At 40.7% G+C, this 20,924-nt stretch overlaps 1 protein-coding gene across 8 annotated transcripts in view; it reads left to right on the plus strand.

Moving 5' to 3' along the window:
- Nucleotides 1-20,924, plus strand: part of r3hcc1l (R3H domain and coiled-coil containing 1-like) — a 333,433-nt gene that overhangs the window by 154,824 nt on the left and 157,685 nt on the right. For all 8 annotated transcript variants that reach the window (XR_010020964.1, XM_063071402.1, XM_063071400.1 and 5 more), the window contains exon 3: nucleotides 12,181-12,356. Coding sequence is in view for 7 of the 8 variants with exons in the window: in XM_063071402.1 (XP_062927472.1) it covers nucleotides 12,181-12,356 (176 nt within the window). In the remaining variant the exon portion in view is untranslated. The remainder of the gene's footprint in view (nucleotides 1-12,180; nucleotides 12,357-20,924) is intronic.

Here is a 20,924-nt window from a genome sequence, read left to right on the forward strand (position 1 = left end):
ATTTGCTGATTTTAAGGCAAATCTATAAAACAGGGAAAGGAAGAGAATTTACATCTATATAGAACTTTTACTGACTCCGGGACATCCTACACTATGATGCAATGAATGAGGCATGCTTGAAGTGCAGGGAATGGTTTTGCAGCCAAATTATTTTAGATATTAGTGATTGAATGTCTTGTTCGTCCCTGCAATCTGTCAAACTGCTGCCGTCTTTGAAAAGTGTTCATCACTATTCCTGGAGAAGTTGGTGATCATTTTGCGAAGTCCACCTGAAAGGTCGGACTAGTTGGTAGTGCAGCATCTAATCCGAAAGAATAGAACTCCTTACAAAGGAGCTCTTGTACACAGCAGGTGGTAGAGGCAGATACATTTGGGACATTTAAGATAGCCAGGTGGATGAAAGAAAAATGGAGGGCTATGTGGGAAGTAAAAAGGGTCAACACAACATTGTTGGCAAATGGACCTATACTGTTGTACTACTCTGTATAAAGTAGTCATTCTTTATTACTGTAAAATGTCAAACCTAGGTATGTTCCTTACTTAAACTATGATCTTTCTGACTCAAATGAGAATAATTTTCAAAGAGTAAAGGCTGGCAATTGAGACATTAAATAATCGGGTCAAGATGGCACCAACAAACAATGCTTCCATGGGTGACATTTTTGCAGATGGTCCATGAAGCTGCTTTTTTCACTTCTTTTACATCTTCCCTTTCTTTTAAATGTGGTTCTGGCACTGCAGGAGCCTGTGATCTACAGTTTGATGGTGTGTTTTCAGGCCAATTGAACAATCTGGCACTTTGCTGTCTCCAAGAAGTTCCAGGAGGCAAGCTGCTTTGAGGCCAAGAAGCTTAGAGGCAGTGTGTGGGCCCATGATTGACTTAATTTCTCGCCAATTAAACCATCAAGGAAGATTGAAACATCAAGGCGAATGCGGAATGCGAGCGAATGTTCAGTACTGTCTACCAGCCACTTGCTCACTGCTGCCAGAGGAAGGTGTCTGCATGTGCTGGTCTTGCTGCACCCGCTTTCAAATGATCTCCCTTTCTCCTCGATGCTGTCTGAGAAGAGTAACAAAGTACTGGGTCTGTGGTTTGTAGATTGGACTGTAGTTCGATTAGACTCTTTTGATTTTGTGTTTTGTTCGTTCTTTCTTGTTACTGTTTGTGCGATTTGTTTTCTGAGTGTGGAGGGGCATTAATGTTTTTGTTGCCATTGGGTCATTTATTTTTTTTATGCAGCGGGGGCTTGATATTTTTCTTTGTATGGGTTCCATGGTTTTGTTTCATGGCTGTCTGAAGACAAATCTCAGGGTTATATACTGCACACATACTTTGATAATAAATGTACTTTGAACTTTGAATTTGAACATTATAAGTAAGTGTAGGCTGGTCTTCCTCTCATGTCAGTTCTGCTATGTAATTGTTCATGGCTCATGTTTTATCTCAGTGTTTCTTTTTTGCACTAACCCCAAATCTCTTGATTCTTCTCAAAAATTTGTCTAAAATATATATCAGACTGAAGCTCTACATCCCTCTTGTGTGGTGAATTCCAAAAATTCATTCATTTCTGTATAAAAAGAGTGGCTTTTACTTTGTTTTGTTGTCCCAACTTTAAACTTCCAATCAAGGGGAAGCATCATCTATAATACCTTAAGATATAGGAGCAGAATTAGGCCATATGACCCATTGAGTCAGTTCCGCCATTTCATCACGGCTGATCCATTTCCCTCTCAACTCCAATCTCCTGCCTTCTCCCTGTAGCCCTTCATGCCCTGACTAATCAAGGGCCTATCATCCTCTATCTTAAATATACCCAATGACTTTGCCTTCACATGTGCCTGTGGCAATCAATTCCATAGATTCACCACTCTCTGGCTAAAGACATTCCTCATCATCACCATGTCCCTCTATTCTGAGGGTGTTTCCTCTTATCCTAGACTTGCCCCACCATAGAAAACATACCCTCCACACCCTGTCTATCGAGGCCTTTCAATATTTGATAGATTTCAATGAGGACCCCCTCATTCTTCTAACTTCCAGTGAGTACAAGCCCAGAGTCATCAAACATTCCTCATATGACAAGTCTGTGAATACCAGAATCATTTTTGTGAATCTCCTTTGAACCCTCTGCAATGTCAGCGCATCCCTCCTTAGATAAGGGGCCCAAAATTGCTCTCAATATTCCAAGTGAGGCCTCACAAGTGCCTTGCTTTTATATTCTAGTCCTCTTAAAATGATTGCTAACATCACATTTCCCTTCCTCACTACCAAGTCATCCTGCAAATTAATCTTTAGGGAATCCTAAGCAAGGATACCCAAGTCCCTTTGCGCATCAGGTTTTTGAAGTTTATCTCCATTTCGAAAATAGTCTACGTTTTTATTTCTTCTCCCAAAGTGTATGACAATACACTTCCTGACACTATATTCCATTTGCCACTTCTTTGCCCATTCTCCTAATTTGTGTAAGTCCTTCTGTAGCCTCTCTGCTTCCTCAGTACTACCTGCCTCTCCATCTATATTTGTTCTGTCTGCAAACTTGGCCACAAAGCCATCCATTCTGTCACCCAAATCACTGATACATAACGTAAAAGAAGTGGTCCCAATACAGACCTTTGCAGAATATCACTATACACAGGGAGTCAACCAGGAAAAGCCCTTTATTCCTTCTCTTTGCCTACTGCCAATCAGCTAATTCTCTATCCATGATAGTATCTTTTGTGTAGTACCATGGGCTCATAACTTGTTAAGCAACCTCATGTGTGGCACCTTGTCAGATGTCTTCTGAAAATCCAAGTACACAGCATGCATCAGTTCCCCTTTGTCTACCTGGCTTGTTATTTCATCAAAGAATCCCAGCAGATTTGGCAGGCAAGATTTTCCCTTAAGGAAACCATGCTGGCTATGGCATATTTTATCATGTGCCTCAAAGTAACCTGAAACCACATCCTTAACACTGGACTTTGACATCTTTCCAGCCACTGAGGTCAGACTAACTGGCCTATAATTTCCTTTCTTTTGCCTCTCTTCCTTCTTGAAAGTGGAGTGACATTTGCAATTTTCCAATCCTCCAGAATCATAGTAGTCTCTATTGATTCTTGAAAGATCATTACCAATGCCTCCACAATCTCTTCAGCTACCTATTTCAGAGTTAGACCATCTGGTCCAGGTAATTTATGTACCTTCAGACCTTTCAGTTTCCTTAGTAGAGGCAACTTCATTTATTTCTGCCTCTTGACACTCTTGAACATCCAGCAAACTGTTAGTGTCTTCTGCAATGAAGATTGTTGCAAAATACTTATTCAGTTCTTCCACATCTCTATGTCCCCCATTACTCTCTCTCCAGTATAATTTTCCAGTATTCCGATATCTACTATCCCCTCTCTATTACTCTTTATATATCTGAAGCAAATTTTGATACCCTCTTTAATATTATTAGTTAGCTTACATTAGTATTCCATTTTTTCTTTTTTTAGTTGCCTTCTGTAGGTTTTTAAAAGCTTCCCAATCCTCTAACTCTAATTTTTCTCTATTGTATGCCCTCTCTTTGGTTTTAACGCTGGCTTTGATATCCCATGTCAGCCATGATTGCCTCGTCCCATGTTTAGAATGCTACTACTTCTTTGGGATATATCTATCCTGTGACTTCTGAATTACTCCCAAAAATTCCGGCAGTTGCTGTTCTGTCGTCATCCAAACTAGTGTCCCCTTAAAATCAATTTGGAGCCTGGTCCTTTCATGCCTCTAATTCCCTTTACTCCGCTGTAATACTGACACATCTAACTTTAGATTCTCCTTCTCAGACTGCAGGGTGAATTCTATCATATTATGATCACTGGCTCCAAAAGGTTCCTTTACCTTAAGCTCTTTAATCAATTCCAGTTCTTTACACACACCCAATCGGAATAGTTGATCCTCTAGTGGACTCAACCATAAGCTGCTCCAAAAAGTCATCTTGTAGGCATTCTACAGATTCCCCCTATTGGGATCCACAACCAACATGATTTTACCAAGCTACCTGCATATTGAAATCCCCTATGACTATTGTAACATTGCTCTTTTGACATACACTTTCTATCTCCATTATAATTTGTAGCCTATATTTTTGCTACTGTTTGGAGGTCTCTATACAATTTCTGTCAGGGTCATTTTACCCTTTCAGTTTCTTAGCTCCACCCACAGTAATTTTCCACCTTCTATCCTATGTCACCTCTTTCGTAGGATTTGATTTCATTTTTTTCCAACAGAGCCACACTACCACCTCTGCCTACCTGACTATCCTTTGAATACAATGTGTATCCTTGAATGATAAGCTCCCAGCTATAATCGTCTTTCCAGCCACAATTCAGTGACACCCACGTCATACAAGTCAATCTATAACTGTACTACATGTTCTTCTACCTTATTCCATATACTGCGTGTTTTCAAATATGACACCTTCACTCCTGTATTGCCTTTTCGATTTTGTCCCCCTTTTACAATGCAACTCATCCCATTGAAAGCAATTTTGCCCGATCATCAGCCTCTGTTTGCTAGCAGTCTCACTGTCTCTGTTTGTAAACCATCTACCCCATCCTCAGCCCTATCACTCTGATTTCCATTGCCCTGCCAAATTAAGCTAAATCCTTACGAACGGCTCGAGCAATCCTACCCGCAAGGATATTGGTTCCCCCGTGGGTTCAGGTGTAACCCATCCTGTTTGTACAAGTCATATCTTCCCCAGAAGAGGTCCCGGTTATCTAGAAACCTGAATGCCTTCTCCCTATGTCAGTTCCTCAGCCACGCAGTTATCTGCCAAATGCTCCTATTCTTACCCTCACTGGCACATGGCACATGCAGCAATCCAAAGGTTACTACCCTGGATGTCCTGCTTTTCATCTTTCTACCTAGCTCCCTAAAATCCCTCTCAGGATCTCCTCACCTTTCCTGTGTATGTAATTGGTCCCAATATGTACTAGGACTTCTGACAGCTCACCTTGCCCTTGGAGATTACCATGGACCTGATCCAAGATGTCCCTGACCCTGACACCTTCCAGGCAATATACCATCCAGGTGTCGGCATCACATCCACAGAATCTCGTCTCTATTCCTCTAATTATGGAAACTCCTATCATTGCTGCAATCTTTTCTTCTCTCTTCTCTCCTGAGCCAGAATCAGAATCAGGTATATTATCACCGGCGTGTGACGCGAAATTTGTTAACTTAGCAGCAGCAGTTCAATGCAACACGTAATCTAGCAGAGAGTGGAAAATAAATAAATAAAACAATAATAAATAAACAAGTAAGTCAATTACGTATATTGAATAGATTTTTTTAAATGTGCGAAAACAGGAATACTGTATATTAAAAGAAAATGAGGTAATGTCCAAAACTTCAATGTCCATTTAGGAATCGGATGGCAGAGGGGAAGAAGCTATTCCTGAATCGCCGAGTGTGTACCTTCAGGCTTCTGTATCTCCTACCTGATGGTAACAGTGAGAAAAGGGCATGCCCTGGGTGCTGGAGGGCCTTAATAATGGATGCTGCCTTTCTGAGACACTGCTCCCTAAAGATGTCCTGGATACTTTGTAGGCTAGTGTCCAAGATGGAGCTGACTAGATTTACAACCTTTACCACAGCACCAGACTTAGTGTCAGAGACTCAGTCACTGTGGCTTCCCCGGTGTGTCGTTCCCCTGAACAGAAATCAAAGTGGTTTACATAATAGTGAGGGGAACGGCTAGCGGGTACTCTGCACTGGCTGCCCATTTCCCTTCCTTCTCCTGACTGTCACCCAGTTACCTGCCTCCTGCAGCTTAGGGGTAATTATCTCCCTGTAGCTCTTACCACTTCCTCAATCTCCCACATGAGTTGAAGGTCATCGAGCTGCAGCTCCAGTTCTTTAACATGTTCTCTGAGGAGCTGCAGCTCAGTGCACCTGGCACAGATGTGGTTATCCGGGAGACTGGAGGTCTCCCAGAACTCCCACATCTCACATTCAGAACAAAACACAGCTCCTGGAGCCATTCTCACGGCACTAACTGAGCCCTGACAAACAAAAATGAAGAGTAAAGGAGAAGAAGAATCGCTTCATCTACATAGCTGCTTAAGAATGTTGACTGTTTCTATCAGCAGTGTGGCCAGCCTGCATAATTTCTCCTCAGAACAATTCCCCCGCCTTGAGCCACCAAGAGAAACAAACTGGATATATCTTTGTTGCACTCTCTACCACAAGTGCATTACTTGTTGAATGTGCATGCTACCTACCTCACAGTGATTCATGTATAGAGGACCGCAAGTCCTTTTGAAGACCAACATTTGGTAATCTCTCATCATTTAAATAGCTGGCTTTTCGCTTTTACTATCAAAGGAGATAGCTTCTTGTTTTAACATTATATTTCAACTACAAGTCCTTGCTTATTCACATTGACTGTCTTTATCCTATTATAATTGGATTATCATTGTCTCATGTAGAGACACAGAGCAAAGCTTTTTTGCATGAGATCCAGACAGATCATTCCAGGCATCAAAGTAGTTCAAAGGGAAAAGCAATACCAGAATGCAGAATAGAATTACAGTGAGAGAGAGAGAGGGAGAAACAGTTCAAGTACACAAATAAAGTGCAAAGGCCACAACGAGGCATATTGAGAGATTGGGAGTTCATCTTCATCATCCAAAAAAATCTGTTCAAAAATCCTATAAAAGCAGAATAGAAACTGTCCCTGAGCCTAGCCTGGTGGCAAGTGTTGTCGGGCTTTTATATCTTCTGCCCAATGGAAGGTAGCGGGGGAGTAAGAATGACCGTCTTGGCTGGGGTCTTTGAATGCATTGGCTGTTTTTCCAAAGCAGCAAAGTGCCAATGGACGAGGGAGGTCTTGTTTTTGTGATAAATGGGGTGTGTTCTGCTCACTAAGAAGGTTTCTGCAATTTCTTGCAGTGTTGAGTAGAGCAGTTGCCATACCAAACTGTGATGCATCTAGGAAGGAGGCATTTTATGGTGCATCGATTATAAAAAATGGTGAGGGTCAATCAGAACATGCTGGGTTTCCTTATGCTTGTGAGGAAGTAGAGGAAGTCTTTCTGTGTCCCCCTCACAACTCTCATTGCCTCTCAATATATATATATTGGATTTTTATTAATGGTAGGAGGCAGCCATTCAGCCCATTGTGTCTGTGCTAGCTCTCAAAATATTCTGATCTAACCTCTTTCCCAGGATGCTGCCTAGATCAGAGGGCATGTCTTATGAGGATACGTTGAGTGAGCTCAGGGTTTTCTCTTTGGAAGGGAGGATGAGAGGTGACTTTATAAAGGTATTCAAGATGTTAAGAGGCATAGATCGAGTGGACAAGAAGCATCTTTATTCCATGGCAGCAATGGCTAATATGAGGGGGAATAATTTCAAGGTAATTGGAGGAAAGTAGACAGGAGATGTCAGAGATAGTTTTCTTTTACAGAGTAGTAGCCACATGGAATGTACTGCCAGGGTGGTTATTATGACACTAGGGACATTTTAGAAGCTGTTGGATAGGCAGGTGGATGAAAGAAAGATGGGGTGCTATGTGGGAGTGAAACTTCAATTGATCTTAGACTAGATTAAAGGGTCAGCATAACATTGTGGGCAAAAGGGCCTGTACTGTACTGCATTGTTCTGTTCTCTTCGCCCTCTTATTTCCCTTTAACCTTTTCCTTCTGTCTCTTGGTCAAACAGATATTTATTACACTTTATTCCCTTATCAGATTATTGATTTAGATTCTGAATAGTCTGGGAATTTGCAGACATTTTATAAAACTCAAATCAAATCGGCATTGTGTCTATCTGCATTACTTACAGGCAAACTTACCAGGTGGCACAGTAGCAAGGTGGTTAGCACAATCACTTTACAGCACCAGCAATCATTTGATTCCCACCACTGTCTTTAAGGAGTTTGTACTTTCTTCTCATGCCCACATGAGCTTCCTCCAGATGCTCTGGTTTCCTCCCATGTTCCAAAGACATACAAGTTAGAGTTAGGGAGTGTGAGCATGTTATTTTGACACCAGAAGTGTGGCATCACTTGCATGCTGCCCATCGCAATCCTCACTGAATTGATTTGAGGCAAATAATGCATTTCGCTGTATGGTCTAGATCGAGTGAGCGTGGAGATGATGTTTCCTAAAGCGGGGGAGTCTAGGACCTGAGGGCACAGCCTTAAACTAACCATATAACCATATAACAATTACAGCACGGAAACAGGCCATCTCGGCCCTTCTAGTCCTTGCCGAATTCCTCTCTCACCTAGTCCCACCGACCTGCACTCAGTCCATAACCCTCCATTCCTTTCCTGTCCATATATCTATCCAATTTAACTTTAAACAACAACATCGAACCTGCCTCAACCACTTCTGCTGGAAGCTCGTTTCACACAGCTACCACTCTCTGAGTAAAAAAGTTGCCTCTCATGTTACCCCTAAACTCTTGCCCTTTAACTCTCAACTCATGTCCTCTTGTTTGAATCTCCCCCACTCTCAATGGAAAAAGCCTATTCATGTCAACTCTATCAATCCCCCTCATAATTTTAAACACCTCTATCGTCCCCCCTCAACCTTCTATGCTCCAAAGAATAAAGACCTAACTTGTTCAACCTTTCTCTGTAACTTAGGAGATGAAACCCAGGCAACGTTTTAGTAAACCTCCTCTGTACTCTCTCAATTTTATTGACATCTTTCCTATAATTCGGTGACCAGAACTGTACACAATACTCCAGATTTGGCCTTACCAATGCCTTATACAATTTCAACATTACATCCCAACTCCTATACTCAATGCTCTGATTAATACAGACCAGCATACCAAAAGCTTTCTTCACCACCCTATCCACATGAGATTCCACCTTCAGGGAACTATGCACCATTATTCCTAGATCCCTCTGTTCTACAGCATTCTTCAATGCCCTACCATTTACCATGTATGTCCTATTTTGATTAGTCCTACCAAAATGTAGCATCTCACATTTTTCGGCATTAAACTCCATCTGCCATCTTTCAGCCCACTCTTCTAAATGGCCCAAATCTCTCTGCAAGCTTTGAAAACCTATTTCATTATCCACAACGTCACCTATCTTAGTATCATCTGCATACTTACTAATCCAATTTACCACCCCATCATCCAGATCATTAATATATATGACAAACAAAATAGAAGGACATCCCTTTAGAACAGAGATGAGGAGGAATTTCTTTAGCCAGAGGGTGGTAAGTGTGTGGAATTCATTGCCACATATGGTTATGGAGGCTACGTCATTGGGTATATTTAAAGCGGAGGTTGATAGATTCTTGATTAGTAAGGGCGTCAAGGATTTTGTGGAGAAACCAGGAGAATGAGGTTGAGAAGGATAATAAATCTGCTATGATGGACTGGCAGAGCAGACTCAGTGGGCTCAACTAGGCATTAGCCAGGCAAACCTTTTTGGCACCATTACCAAATTTGGCACAGTATTCTCACTAAAGGTGTGTGTAAGGACAAAATGATATCTTTATGTTGTAGTAATTGTCCTGTGAATACATTCTAGAACTTGTTTGTTTTACTTGCATCTTCATGAAATTGGTGAATAAGCAGTGCTTCACAATAATATCCTTATCTCTCTCTGTCACTACAGCTTTCAATTTTATTCCCTCCAGGAAGTCTGAATATTTGGCTTTAAGCCTGATGGAAAACACTGTTTTTCTAAGTTAAATGTCACTTGTCAAACACGCTCTCATCCTTGCAACATGTCAATATCAGCTTGAAGTACTGGTGCATCCTGTCCAATCTGCATTCATACCAGGATGTCACAGCACTTCCCAGGCTCATGCATATCAAATGCAATGCCCCTAGACTTCTTGGGATATTGTTGGTATCACAGGTCAACAGCAAATGTGTTTTTATTGGCTCATCCCTCAGTCCTGAAGCATCTGGAAAGTGAAGAGTACATACATCAGGACGTTCTTCATTAACTACCAAAACAGAACTATTCAATAAGGTCCAAGACCTAGTGTGAATGCCTCCAAGAAAATGAATCTCAGGGTAGTGTATAGTGACATATATGTACTTTGATAATAAATTTCCTTTGAAATCTCATCTGGAATACAGGCTTTTAGCTTAGGAATATCCAATTCATTTACCATCTACTCCAATGAACTACCGAAATCCCACAAAATTCCATCTGAAAGTGAAACCTCCAGTCAGGTGCCAAACCATGAACTTTCTCTAATCTAGACAGATATCTCTACCTGCTTGCCCTCCTCCTCAAACCTGGTAGCTTTTTAATTAAAATTCCTTAAGATACATAAAACACAGTTTTCTTTTCCAGAAGCTGATTGGGTGTCCCTGAAAATGCCATCACTATCAAAGTGGTCATGTAAGAAGGCTTCTCTGATACCTTAAATCGTCTTTCCCATTACTGAAATACTTTCAGCTTAGCTTTTAACAGTTTTCCATTCATTGAGGCCATAATAATGATTAGATTCTATGATAGAAAATGAGCAAAGGGCCATAATTTATTTCTAAGGTTCAATTTAAATCTTTAAAAGCCACTTGAGCTTTTTGCCTCAGTGGCTTACAGCCCTGGTTTGTTGATTTAAACCGCAGCGATGCTGCTCCTTGCCATCCATTATTCTGCATTATCGTGCTTCTTCAAAGACTGCAGATATTTGTTTCTTTTGACAGGAGGATAATACAGCACCTCAATGTGACACACTCAGGAAAGAAATCCAATTAGTACTAGTGTTAACATGCCAGAATGTTGTCTTTTCAGAGATGAAGCACAGTGCTTAAAGTAGGCAAACAATCCCCGCCCTTTTCCGACAGTAGCCTGGTGTTATTACCTTTTGTAATTATATTTGGTTGCAGTTAGGCAAGTAATCCATTGACAAACAAGAGAAAATCTGTAGATGCTGGAAATCTGAGCCACACACAGGGAAAATGCTTTAGGGACTCAGCAGGTCAGGCAGCATCTATGGAAAAAGGTACAGTCGATGTTTCGGGGCCAGACCCTTTCCTCCAGCATTTTGTGTGTGTTGCAAGTAACCTGTTGGTTCTGTTTGTGTTGTCTGGATGCATCTGTCTATATGGATTTAGTTTACTCAAAATTAACTTTGCAGGGCAACACAATAGCATAGCAGTTAGCGTAACACTATAAAAGTGCCAGCAATCCAGGTCCAATTCTGCCGCTGTCTGTAAGGAGTTTGTACGTTCTTCCTGTGACTGTGTGGATTTCCTCTGAGTGCTCCAGTTTCCTCCCATGTTCCAAAGACGTATGGGTTAGCAGGTTAATTAGTCATGGGTGTAATTGGGCAGCATGGGCTTCTTGGGTCAGAAGGACTTGTTACCATACTGTACAGTACATCTAAAATTAAAAAATAAAAATTGAAAACTTTCTTTTTGCACAAGATGGGAGAATACATGTTTTAAATCCTCCTTTACTATAAATTGTATTATTTTATGTTACAGATCACAAAGCAATACAACATGGGTACATCCTTTTTGACACATGTCAATACCAACCACAATGCTGAATTAGCTAGTCCTAATTACCTGTATTCAGCCCATATCTCTCCAATTTCTACCCCTGCAGGTATCTGTCCAAGTGCTTCTTAAATGTACTATTGTATCTGACTCACCAGTTCTTCTGACAGCTTCTTCCGGATACTCACCACCCTCTGCATGAAAAAGCTGCCCCTTTAAATCTTTCTCCTCACCCTAAACTGTACCTGCTAGTTTTGCTCTCCCTGGGAAAAGGCTGTTACCATCCATCTTACCTATGCCTCTTAAAATTTTAAACTTGTCTACAAGGTTGCCCTCTCATTCTCCTATGTCTCCAACCAGGTAAGCCTGTCTTCTCAACCAAGAGCAGGACTTCATTTTTGTGTCTGCTGGCATTTTGACCTTATCTTTACCCCTTTGGCTTCCCCGGGTATAATGGGTATGAGATGTAGTTAGTGTGAAACTCACTGCAATGCTTCAATAACGAAGAGAAATTTCCCTCGTAGGTTTTTTTTTTAAACAGCAGGATAATTTGCATCCTTAGAAAAGAAAGTGGCAGGCAAGTAGGAGTCAGTGGTGGGATATTACAAGGAAAAAATAACAAATACTAAAATCTCACGTCATTGCACAAGAAGTATATGAAATGTCTATTTGATTCAAACTTCCATTATCTGCGCCTAATGGCCTTTCCTTTCCTCTTTCAGTTAACTGCAAAGAGTAAGTCTAAGAAGAATATTCAAGATCCTCCCTTCAATTACTACAACTACCAGCCAGCTGAACAAGAAATAGATGATTCTGAATTTCCCCACATTGTTGAGATCTATGATTTTCCTTCAGAATTTAAGACTGAAGATTTGCTGCGAGCTTTCTCCACTTATCAGTAGGTATCCAGCCATAATGTTAATAGATGAAAATAGTTTAGGGCTTTTAAGATGACTGCCATGTTAATCAGAAATCTTCACCAAACTGTTTAATTTCCATCACATATGATGTTACCAGCTCCACATCTCACACCAATCTCTGAATATGTTGCTGTGCAATTTGTTATCAACATGTTCAGGAGGAAAAATCAGCTGATCCAATACTGAAGGAGACAAACATAATATAGAAGATTACAGCACTTGCACCCCTTCGGCCTATGATGTTGTATGAACTTTTAACCTACTCAAATATCAATCTAACCCTTCCCTCTTAAATTACCCCCCCCCCACTATTTTCTACCATCCTTGTGCCTGTCTAAGAGTTGCTTCAAAGCCCCTAATGTATCTGCCCTACCACTGCCCCCCCCAGTGGGGGGGGGGGGGAGTGTTCCATGAACTCACCACCCTCTATGTAAAAAATCTACCTCTGACTGAGTAGGAAAGCGCTGTTGGTTTACAAGCAGAGGCAGTGTGTAGTGAGACTGTCAGGAAGGACAGGCAGAACATAGGGCAAAATTGCAGTCAGTGGGATGAGTTACTGTGTAAGAGGGTGACAAAATCAAAAAGGATGACATACAGAACTGAAGGTGTTATATTTGAATGCACGCAGTATTCGGAAAAGGTATGATGGTGTGGGGATCACTATGCTGAGGCTGAAAAAAGCTTTAGTTGGGAGCTTAACATTCAAGGATACATATTGTATCAAAAGGACAAGCAGGTAGGCAGAAGGAGTGGGGTTGCTGTTGGTAAAAAATAAAATCAAATCCTTAGAAAGACAAAAGGTGGAATCCTTGTGTGTAGAGTTAAGAAACTCTAAAAGGCCTTCGTAGCAATTATATACAGTCCTCCAAATAGTAGCCAGGATATGGGATACAAGTTATGACAGGAGATAGAAAAGGCATGTAAAAAGGGTAATGTTACGATAGTCATGGGGATTTCAATATGCAGGTATATTGAGAAAGTAAGGTTGATGCTGGATCCAGAGAGAGAGAAATTGTAGAGTGCCTACAAGATGGCTTTTTAGAGTATCTTGTGTTTGAGCCCACTATGGGTTCAGATGTTCTGGATTGGGCGTTGTGTATTAGAGCATATTTGATTAAGGTAAAGGAATCCTTAGGACACAGTGATCATAATATGATAGAATTCACCCTGCAGTTTGAGAGGGAGAAGCTAAAAGTCAGATGTATCAGTATTACAGTAGAGTAAAGGATATTACAGATGCTTGAGAGAGGAACTGGCCAGTTGATTGGAAGGGGGCACTAGCAGAGATGGTGGCAGAAAGCAATGCAGCAGTTTTTGGGAACAATTCAAAAGGTACAAGATAGATACATCCCAAAGAAGAAGTGTTCTAAAGGCAGGATGACACAACCGTGGCTAACAAGGGAATCAAAGCCAACAGAAAAGCAAAAGAGATGGCATATAAGAGTAAAAGAGAAGTGAGAGTAGATATTGAACCACTGGAAAATGACACTGGAGAGGTAGTATTGGGGGCAAGGAAATGCCAGATGAACTGAATAGCAATTTTGCATCAGTCTTTACTGTAGAAGAGACTAGCAGTGTGCCAGAAGTTCGAGAGTGTCAGAGGGCAGAAGTGAATGCAGTTGCTATTACTAGAGAGACGTGCTTGGAAAACTGAAAGGCCTGATCATAAATAAGACTCCTGCACCAGATGGACTACACCCTGAAAGAGTTCTGAAAGAAGTAGCTGAAGAGATTGTGGAGGTGTTAAATGTGATCTTTCAGGAATTGATCGATTCTGGTGTGGTTCCAGGGGACTGGAAGCTTGCAAATATCACTCCATTCTTCAAGAAAGGAGTGAGGCAGAAGAAAGGAAATCATAGGCCATTTAGCCTGAAAGTGGTTGGGAAGATATTGGAGTTGATCGTTAAGGATGTAGTTTTGGGGTACTTCGAGGCTCATGATAAAATAGGCCAAAGTTAGCAAGAATTCCTTCAGGTTGTTTGTATGCAGAGTGGTGGCTGCAAGGAATGCACTGCTGGGGTGTTGGTAGAGGCGATAAATTGGGGCCATTTAACAAACAACCACATAGATATAAGAGAAATGGTGCGCTGTGTAGGGGGGAAGGGCTGAAGGGCCTGTACTCTTCTATACTGTTATATGTTCTGATAGTCATCTCCAGAATCTTCTGTTGTTGCTGTACCCAATCTCTGTGGTCATCTTCATTCCTCAAGTAAGTACACAGCTAGTGCTTTACTAGACCTGGTTGATGTTACTTCCCACCACCAACCAATTCACTCCCCAAACATGCTATCACTACACAGGACAGAAAATTTCCTCAGACTTCACCACACTTGGGTCAGGAAGTGTCTGATGGGATGAGCAGAAAGATAGGTATGGTAATGTGTGTTTCTTCTTCAGTTTATTCAATGCTTCTCTGTGCTCCTGATGCATGGTCTCAGCTTTCACAATGTCATCCGAAAGATCCTTCTGTTTTAGTACATTAGATCAGGAACACGTTCAAAGGTACAATGGGAATGTTGTACTTCATCACAGAGACTTTGAGCAAATTCTAGCCTCTTTCTCCCTGTTCAGCTGGTGTATTGAAGCATACATTAGATGAAGGTAAACTGTAGGCAGACAAATTTGTGGAGAATGTCCCAGGTCCCTTTTGATTGATGAGTCCAAAAGCTTTACTATTGATAAAAAAAAACACATAAGTGCTTTATGGCTTCCTTTGCTTTGCTTAGCATTGTCACACAGTGAACACTGTGTCCAGTGTGGAGACATAAGAGACTGCAGGTACTAATTTTTCTATCAACAAATGAACTGCTGAAGGAACTCAGCACTATTCTGTGATTAGACTAGAATTAAACAGGTGGGTTGCTAGGCAATGCGGCTCATTGGCCAGAATGGTCTGTTCCACGCTGTATCTCCCAATAAAATAAAATAACTACAATGCCCTGACTAATCAGGAATCTATCAACCTTCGCTTTAAGCATATCCGATGATTGACCACAGCCATCCAGTGCAATGAATTCCACAGACTCATTCCCCTCTGCTGAAAGAAATTCCCCCTTATCTCTGATTATGGATTCATGGTTGGGGTTGTCCACTTCCATGTTACCCCAAGGCCTTGTTACCTTTTAGTAGGGATTATACTAAAAAGCTTGTCAGTCCAGAGTAGTGGCAAGGCTAGACTCAATAGACTGCTCAAGGAAATAAGTCTGAAACATCAATGCACATAGATGTATATACATGCATACACTCTCACAATCATTCCAGTCCACTGTTCCTGGATCTCACTTCCTTGAACTGCTCCCCTCCACCAAGACCCTGTTCCAGATTTGAGTTGAGATGTTGTTCAGTATATATGTTTCACTCACTTCTGTCTCACTCTCTGATCTTATGGGGAATTGAGAGTTCAGATATTTCCTCTCAACTTTGTGCCAGTTTGAAAGTCTAATAGATTGTATTTTACTTTTCCATAATGCTTGTGACTTCCTCACTTACCATTTTAATTGGGTGACTGTTAGGTGCAGTATAGACATTGAATAAGAAATAATTTGGTGTTTAGGTGCTAATTTGCACAATACCGAGATTTCTTTATGAATCTAATTTCCATTTAGACTGTAGATTTTAGAACCAGGAGGCAAAAGCTTTCATCAGTACCTTCTTGCAGTTCTTTGTATAAGTTTTTTTTTAATGAATACAGGTTTAGGTTTGAAGGTGGATTCTTTTGAAGGTCTAGGTAATTGATCCTGGAGGAAAGTTCCCTCATTGCAATTCTGCATTAAAGTAGAGTTTAACAGACATTAAGTATCTGACATTTTAATATTTGAACTTAATTTTTAGAAGTCTAGGTATACTGTGTTACAAAAGAAATGATATTGACTCTGTGAATCTGCTATTCATCTCCTGAAGATGATTTATTATTCCATGTTTGACTGGTTTGCTGCTGAGAGGAGGAAATATGAAATGCTGGGCTCATTAATTTATGTTGCATCCAGAATGATGAGTATTTCTGACCAAAACGTTGGAGATCTAACCCTTGCCTAGCCAGGTGAACAGCAAGCCCATATTACTTGGACAATTAATGGAGCGACTGGCACCTTCTGCACTTTATCCTTGGAAGGGAATGATTTGTAAAATTCTAAGCTCTCTTTTCTCTTCATTCAACCAGCTGGTGTGATTTTGATTGGAATTATTGAAGTGCATGAACTACTGACACAGATATGATCCTGAGAAAGTTCAAGTTTGTTTCTAGCTCAATTAAAGGAACCTAACATTGTAGACACGTTAGTTAACTGATTTCCCTAACCCTGCTTCCTCCTCATTAATGGTAGTAGCAAATCTACATGAAACGCTGTCGCAGAAAAGCAGCATCTGTCATCAACCCCCTCCCCCCCACCCCCACACCCAATCTAGGTTATGCTCTCTTCTCATTGTTGCCATTGAGAAGGAGGTACAGGAGTCTCAGGGCACACACTACCAGGTTCAGAGCAGTTACTACCTCTCAACCATCAGGCTCCTAACCAAGAGTGGATAACTTCACTCACCACAACACTGAACTGATTCCACAACCATACAGACTCACTTTCAAGGACTCTTCAGCTCATGTTCTCAATATTTATAATTTTTTTGTTTCATTTTTCTGATTATATTTGCAAAATGTGATCTCTTTGGCATATTGGATGTTTGTCAGTCTTTGTGTGCAGTTTTTTTCATTGATTCTATTGTGTCACTTTGTGTTTACTGTGAATGCCTACAAGAAAATGAATCTCAGGATAGTACATGGTGACATCTATGTCCTTTGTTAATAAATTTACTTTGAACTTTAAATGAGAAGAAAAAGACATTGGAAATTGAACTTTTCTTCATCTAAAGTGATATAATAGAAGCAGTTGGAAAGTTCAAGTCAAAATAGAGAACAATTGTACTGAGTCTTGAACATAGTGTTTACATTGGTAGCATTCACAGACCTAGCAAAATGATTTCCCTAAAAATTCCAGCACACTAAGAGTTAAGAAGTTCAAAAAATGGTATTTTTTTACATGTTCACACAAGTTAGGCAATGGCTTAAAAATTATGTTTATTTTATATTATTTAGAGGTGCAGCATGGAACAGGCCCTTTTGGCCTTTTGAACCGCACCAACATCAACCCCTGATTTAACCCTAGCTTAACAACAGGACAATTTACATTGACCAATTAACCTGCTAACCAGTACATCTTTGGACTGTGGGAGGAAGCCAGAGTGCCTAGAAAAACCCACACATTCAATGAGGAAGGCTTCCAAACTCCTTACAGAGGATGCTGAGATTGAACTCCAAACTCTGACGCCCTGCTACACTACCACTGTGTTCCTCAATATTCATTTCTTCATAATAATGTATCTGGTGGATTTGTCCATTAGAGTTTATCAAAGTAATAACATTAAAAATAAGCACCTAGATGTGGTTATCCTATTGATTTATTAACTTTAGCACCTTGATTTCTGGAAATTCTGACAAGTCACAAATTAGTCTCTGCCCAATCCAGTCAGTGCTTCACATTAATGTCATTTATTTTTACCAGGAAATGTAATGATACTCGGAAAGATTTTGCCAATGATTCTACTCTCCCAATGTCACTCTTCTCGTTTTAGTTTTATCGTTAAAGTTGCCCACGGTTTGGCAATATTGTCCTCTGAACGAAAACAGAAATTGCTGGAAATAGTTAGCAGGCCAGGCAGACGCTATCCAGTAGAGTCAGTGCTAACGTTTCAGGGTGGTGACCTTTTGCCAGAATCAGGAAGGGTCAAGATTCAGAACTGGGAAAAGTTATAAATACGACAATATCAGATTTGAGAAATGTTAGACAGGGCAACATTCAGAATTGAGAAACATAGCAAAGTTCAGAACAGGGTAAAGTTCAGAACAGGGTAAAGTTCAAAACAGGACAAGGTTCAGAACCAGAAAATGTTACAGATAGGATGAGGTCTGGAACTGGAAAATGTTAGAGACAGGACGAGGTTTGGAATTGGAAGACATTAGATTTAAAGTGAGATTCAGAACCAGAAAACATTAGAGACAGGGTGAGGTTTGGAACCGGAAAACGTTAGAGACAGGATGAGGTTCAGAAACCAGGAAACACCAGAGACAGGGTGACATTCGGAAGTGGGAGAAACATTACAGTTTCAGAACTGCAAAACGTTGGAGACAAAATGAGATTCAGAACCTAGAAAATTTAGAGACAGAACAAGGTTCAGAAGTGGGAATGTTAGAGGTGGGTGAGACAAAGGTTAGATATGGATGAGACAAAGGTGAGAGATAGACGAGATAAAGCTTAGAGATGGGCAGCACAAAGGTTAGAGATAGGCGAGGTTCAGGACTGGGAAATGTTAAGAGACAGGACAAGGTTCAGAAGTGGGAAATGTTAGATACAAGATGAGGTTCAGAAATAGGAAATGTTAGAGATGGGCAAGGAAGACATTAGAGATGGGTGAGGTTCAAAACTGGAGAACATTAGAGAGAGGTGAGGTTCAGAACTGAAAAACGTTAGAGACAATACAAGGTTCAGAACCAGGAAACGTTAAGAGACAGGACAAGGTTCAGAACCAGGGAAGGCTACATATAGGACTAGATTCAGTGTTGGGAAGCAAAGATGGGGTAAGGTTCAGAACTAGGAAACGTTAGCCATGTGACAACTTTCAGAACAAAAAGGGAAAAGACTAAGAAAATGAAAGAGAATGTCTGTGATATAGGATAAAGATGTGTAGAGACCAACTGCCAGAAGTGATGGTGCCTGACAGGGAACGTGGTGAAGTCTGGGGAATAACTCGGAGTTGATTTGCAGGAAGGGCAAATGGGAGAAACGAAACGAAACCTCACACTACCCCATTCATATTGTGAATGTTGGAAATATGGAAAATAAATTGTGACACTTAGGAAAACAGAATAAATTCATCATTCCACAATAAAAATATTTAAAAATGCTACAGATGCTGGAAATCTGATTTAAAAACAAAGAAGGGACACCAGCTTGCTTCTTTGTTATTGCATTGAAGTGTTAGATCCAAGATAGTTTCTGACACCTGGGAACCTGAAGCTGCTCACCCTTTCCACTACTGACCCCTCGATGAGGACTGGTTCTCCCAACTTCCCCTTCCTGGAGTCCACAGTCAGTTAGTTGAACTTGATTTTGAGTGCAAGGTTGTTGTTGTGACACCACTCAATCAGACTATATAGCTCACTCCTGTAAGCCTCCTCATCGTATTTCTTTTACTATGATTGTTAGTTGGGGGACACAAGTAGAGAGATGGTAAATATGAGATACAGCATGCTTACCTTCATCAGTCTGATAAGAGTATAAAAGTTGGGAAGTAACTTATGTGTAAAGTACTTCAACACTTACAGTGGGTATATTGGATGTCCAACATCCACAGTTTTTTGGCTTTTCAATTAGCCTAAGAGCAGTTGTGTTGTGTTGACCAGGGTGTTTCACCTTTGTGCATTTCACCAAGCTGACTGATTATAGAACAGCATGGCACAAGAACAGGCCCTTCAGCCCAAGTCGGTGCTAGATTGATGCCAATTTAACCTGACAACCTGCCAGCATGTGGTCTGTTCACCTCTCCGTATGTCTGTCTAAATGTCTCTTAAACATTACTATGAAAGCTGCTTCAACAGCTTCCCCTAGCAGTGTGTACCAGGCAGCCGTCGCTCTGTGTAAAAAAGATCGTAAATATCCTTTAATCACTACCTCCCTTTGTCTAGGACAAGAGGACACAGCCTCAGTCAGAATAGATGAACTCCTCTTTAAAACAGAGATGAGAAGGAGTTTCTTTAGCCAGCGGGTGGTGAATCTGCGGAATTCATTGTCACAGACAGCTGGGTAAATTTATTGGGTAAATTTAAAGTGGATGTTGATAGCTTCTTAATTAGTAAGCACATCAAAGGTTATGGATAGAAGACTGGAGAATAGGGTTGAGAAGAGGAAAAATAATGGAATGGTGGAGCATACATTATGGGCAGAATGACCTAATTTTGCTCCTATGTCTTATGGTCTTAAATCTGTGCCCTCTAGTATTTGACACTTCCTACTCTGGGGGGAAACAAGACTATATATCCTATTTATACCTCACACAAGTTTATAAACTTTTATCAGGTACTCGCTCAGCTTCTGATGTTCCAGAAAGAAAAACAGAGTAAGTTTTTCCATCCTCATAGCAGAAATTCTGTAAATGAGGCTGCAGGAGCTTTTCCGCACTCTTTCCAAAACCTCCACATCTTTCCTGTAATTCAGAGCAGAATTACACATGATGCACAAAATGTGGCCTAACCAAAGATTTATATCACTGAAATATGACTTAGCGACTTTTATACTCAACACTGAACTGATGAAAGCAAGTATGATGTACATCTTCTTTACCATCCTATATACTTACGAGTCTGAGACCATTGTGTTGGTTGTTAATGCAAACAATGCATTTCACTGTATGATTCGATGTACATAGAGTCATAGAGAAGTACAGCACAGAAACAGGCCTTTCGGCCCATCTAGTCCATGCTAAAAACATTTATGACACTG

Source organism: Mobula hypostoma, chromosome 19 (assembly GCF_963921235.1).
Source record: "Mobula hypostoma chromosome 19, sMobHyp1.1, whole genome shotgun sequence".
Lineage (NCBI taxonomy): Eukaryota > Metazoa > Chordata > Chondrichthyes > Myliobatiformes > Myliobatidae > Mobula > Mobula hypostoma.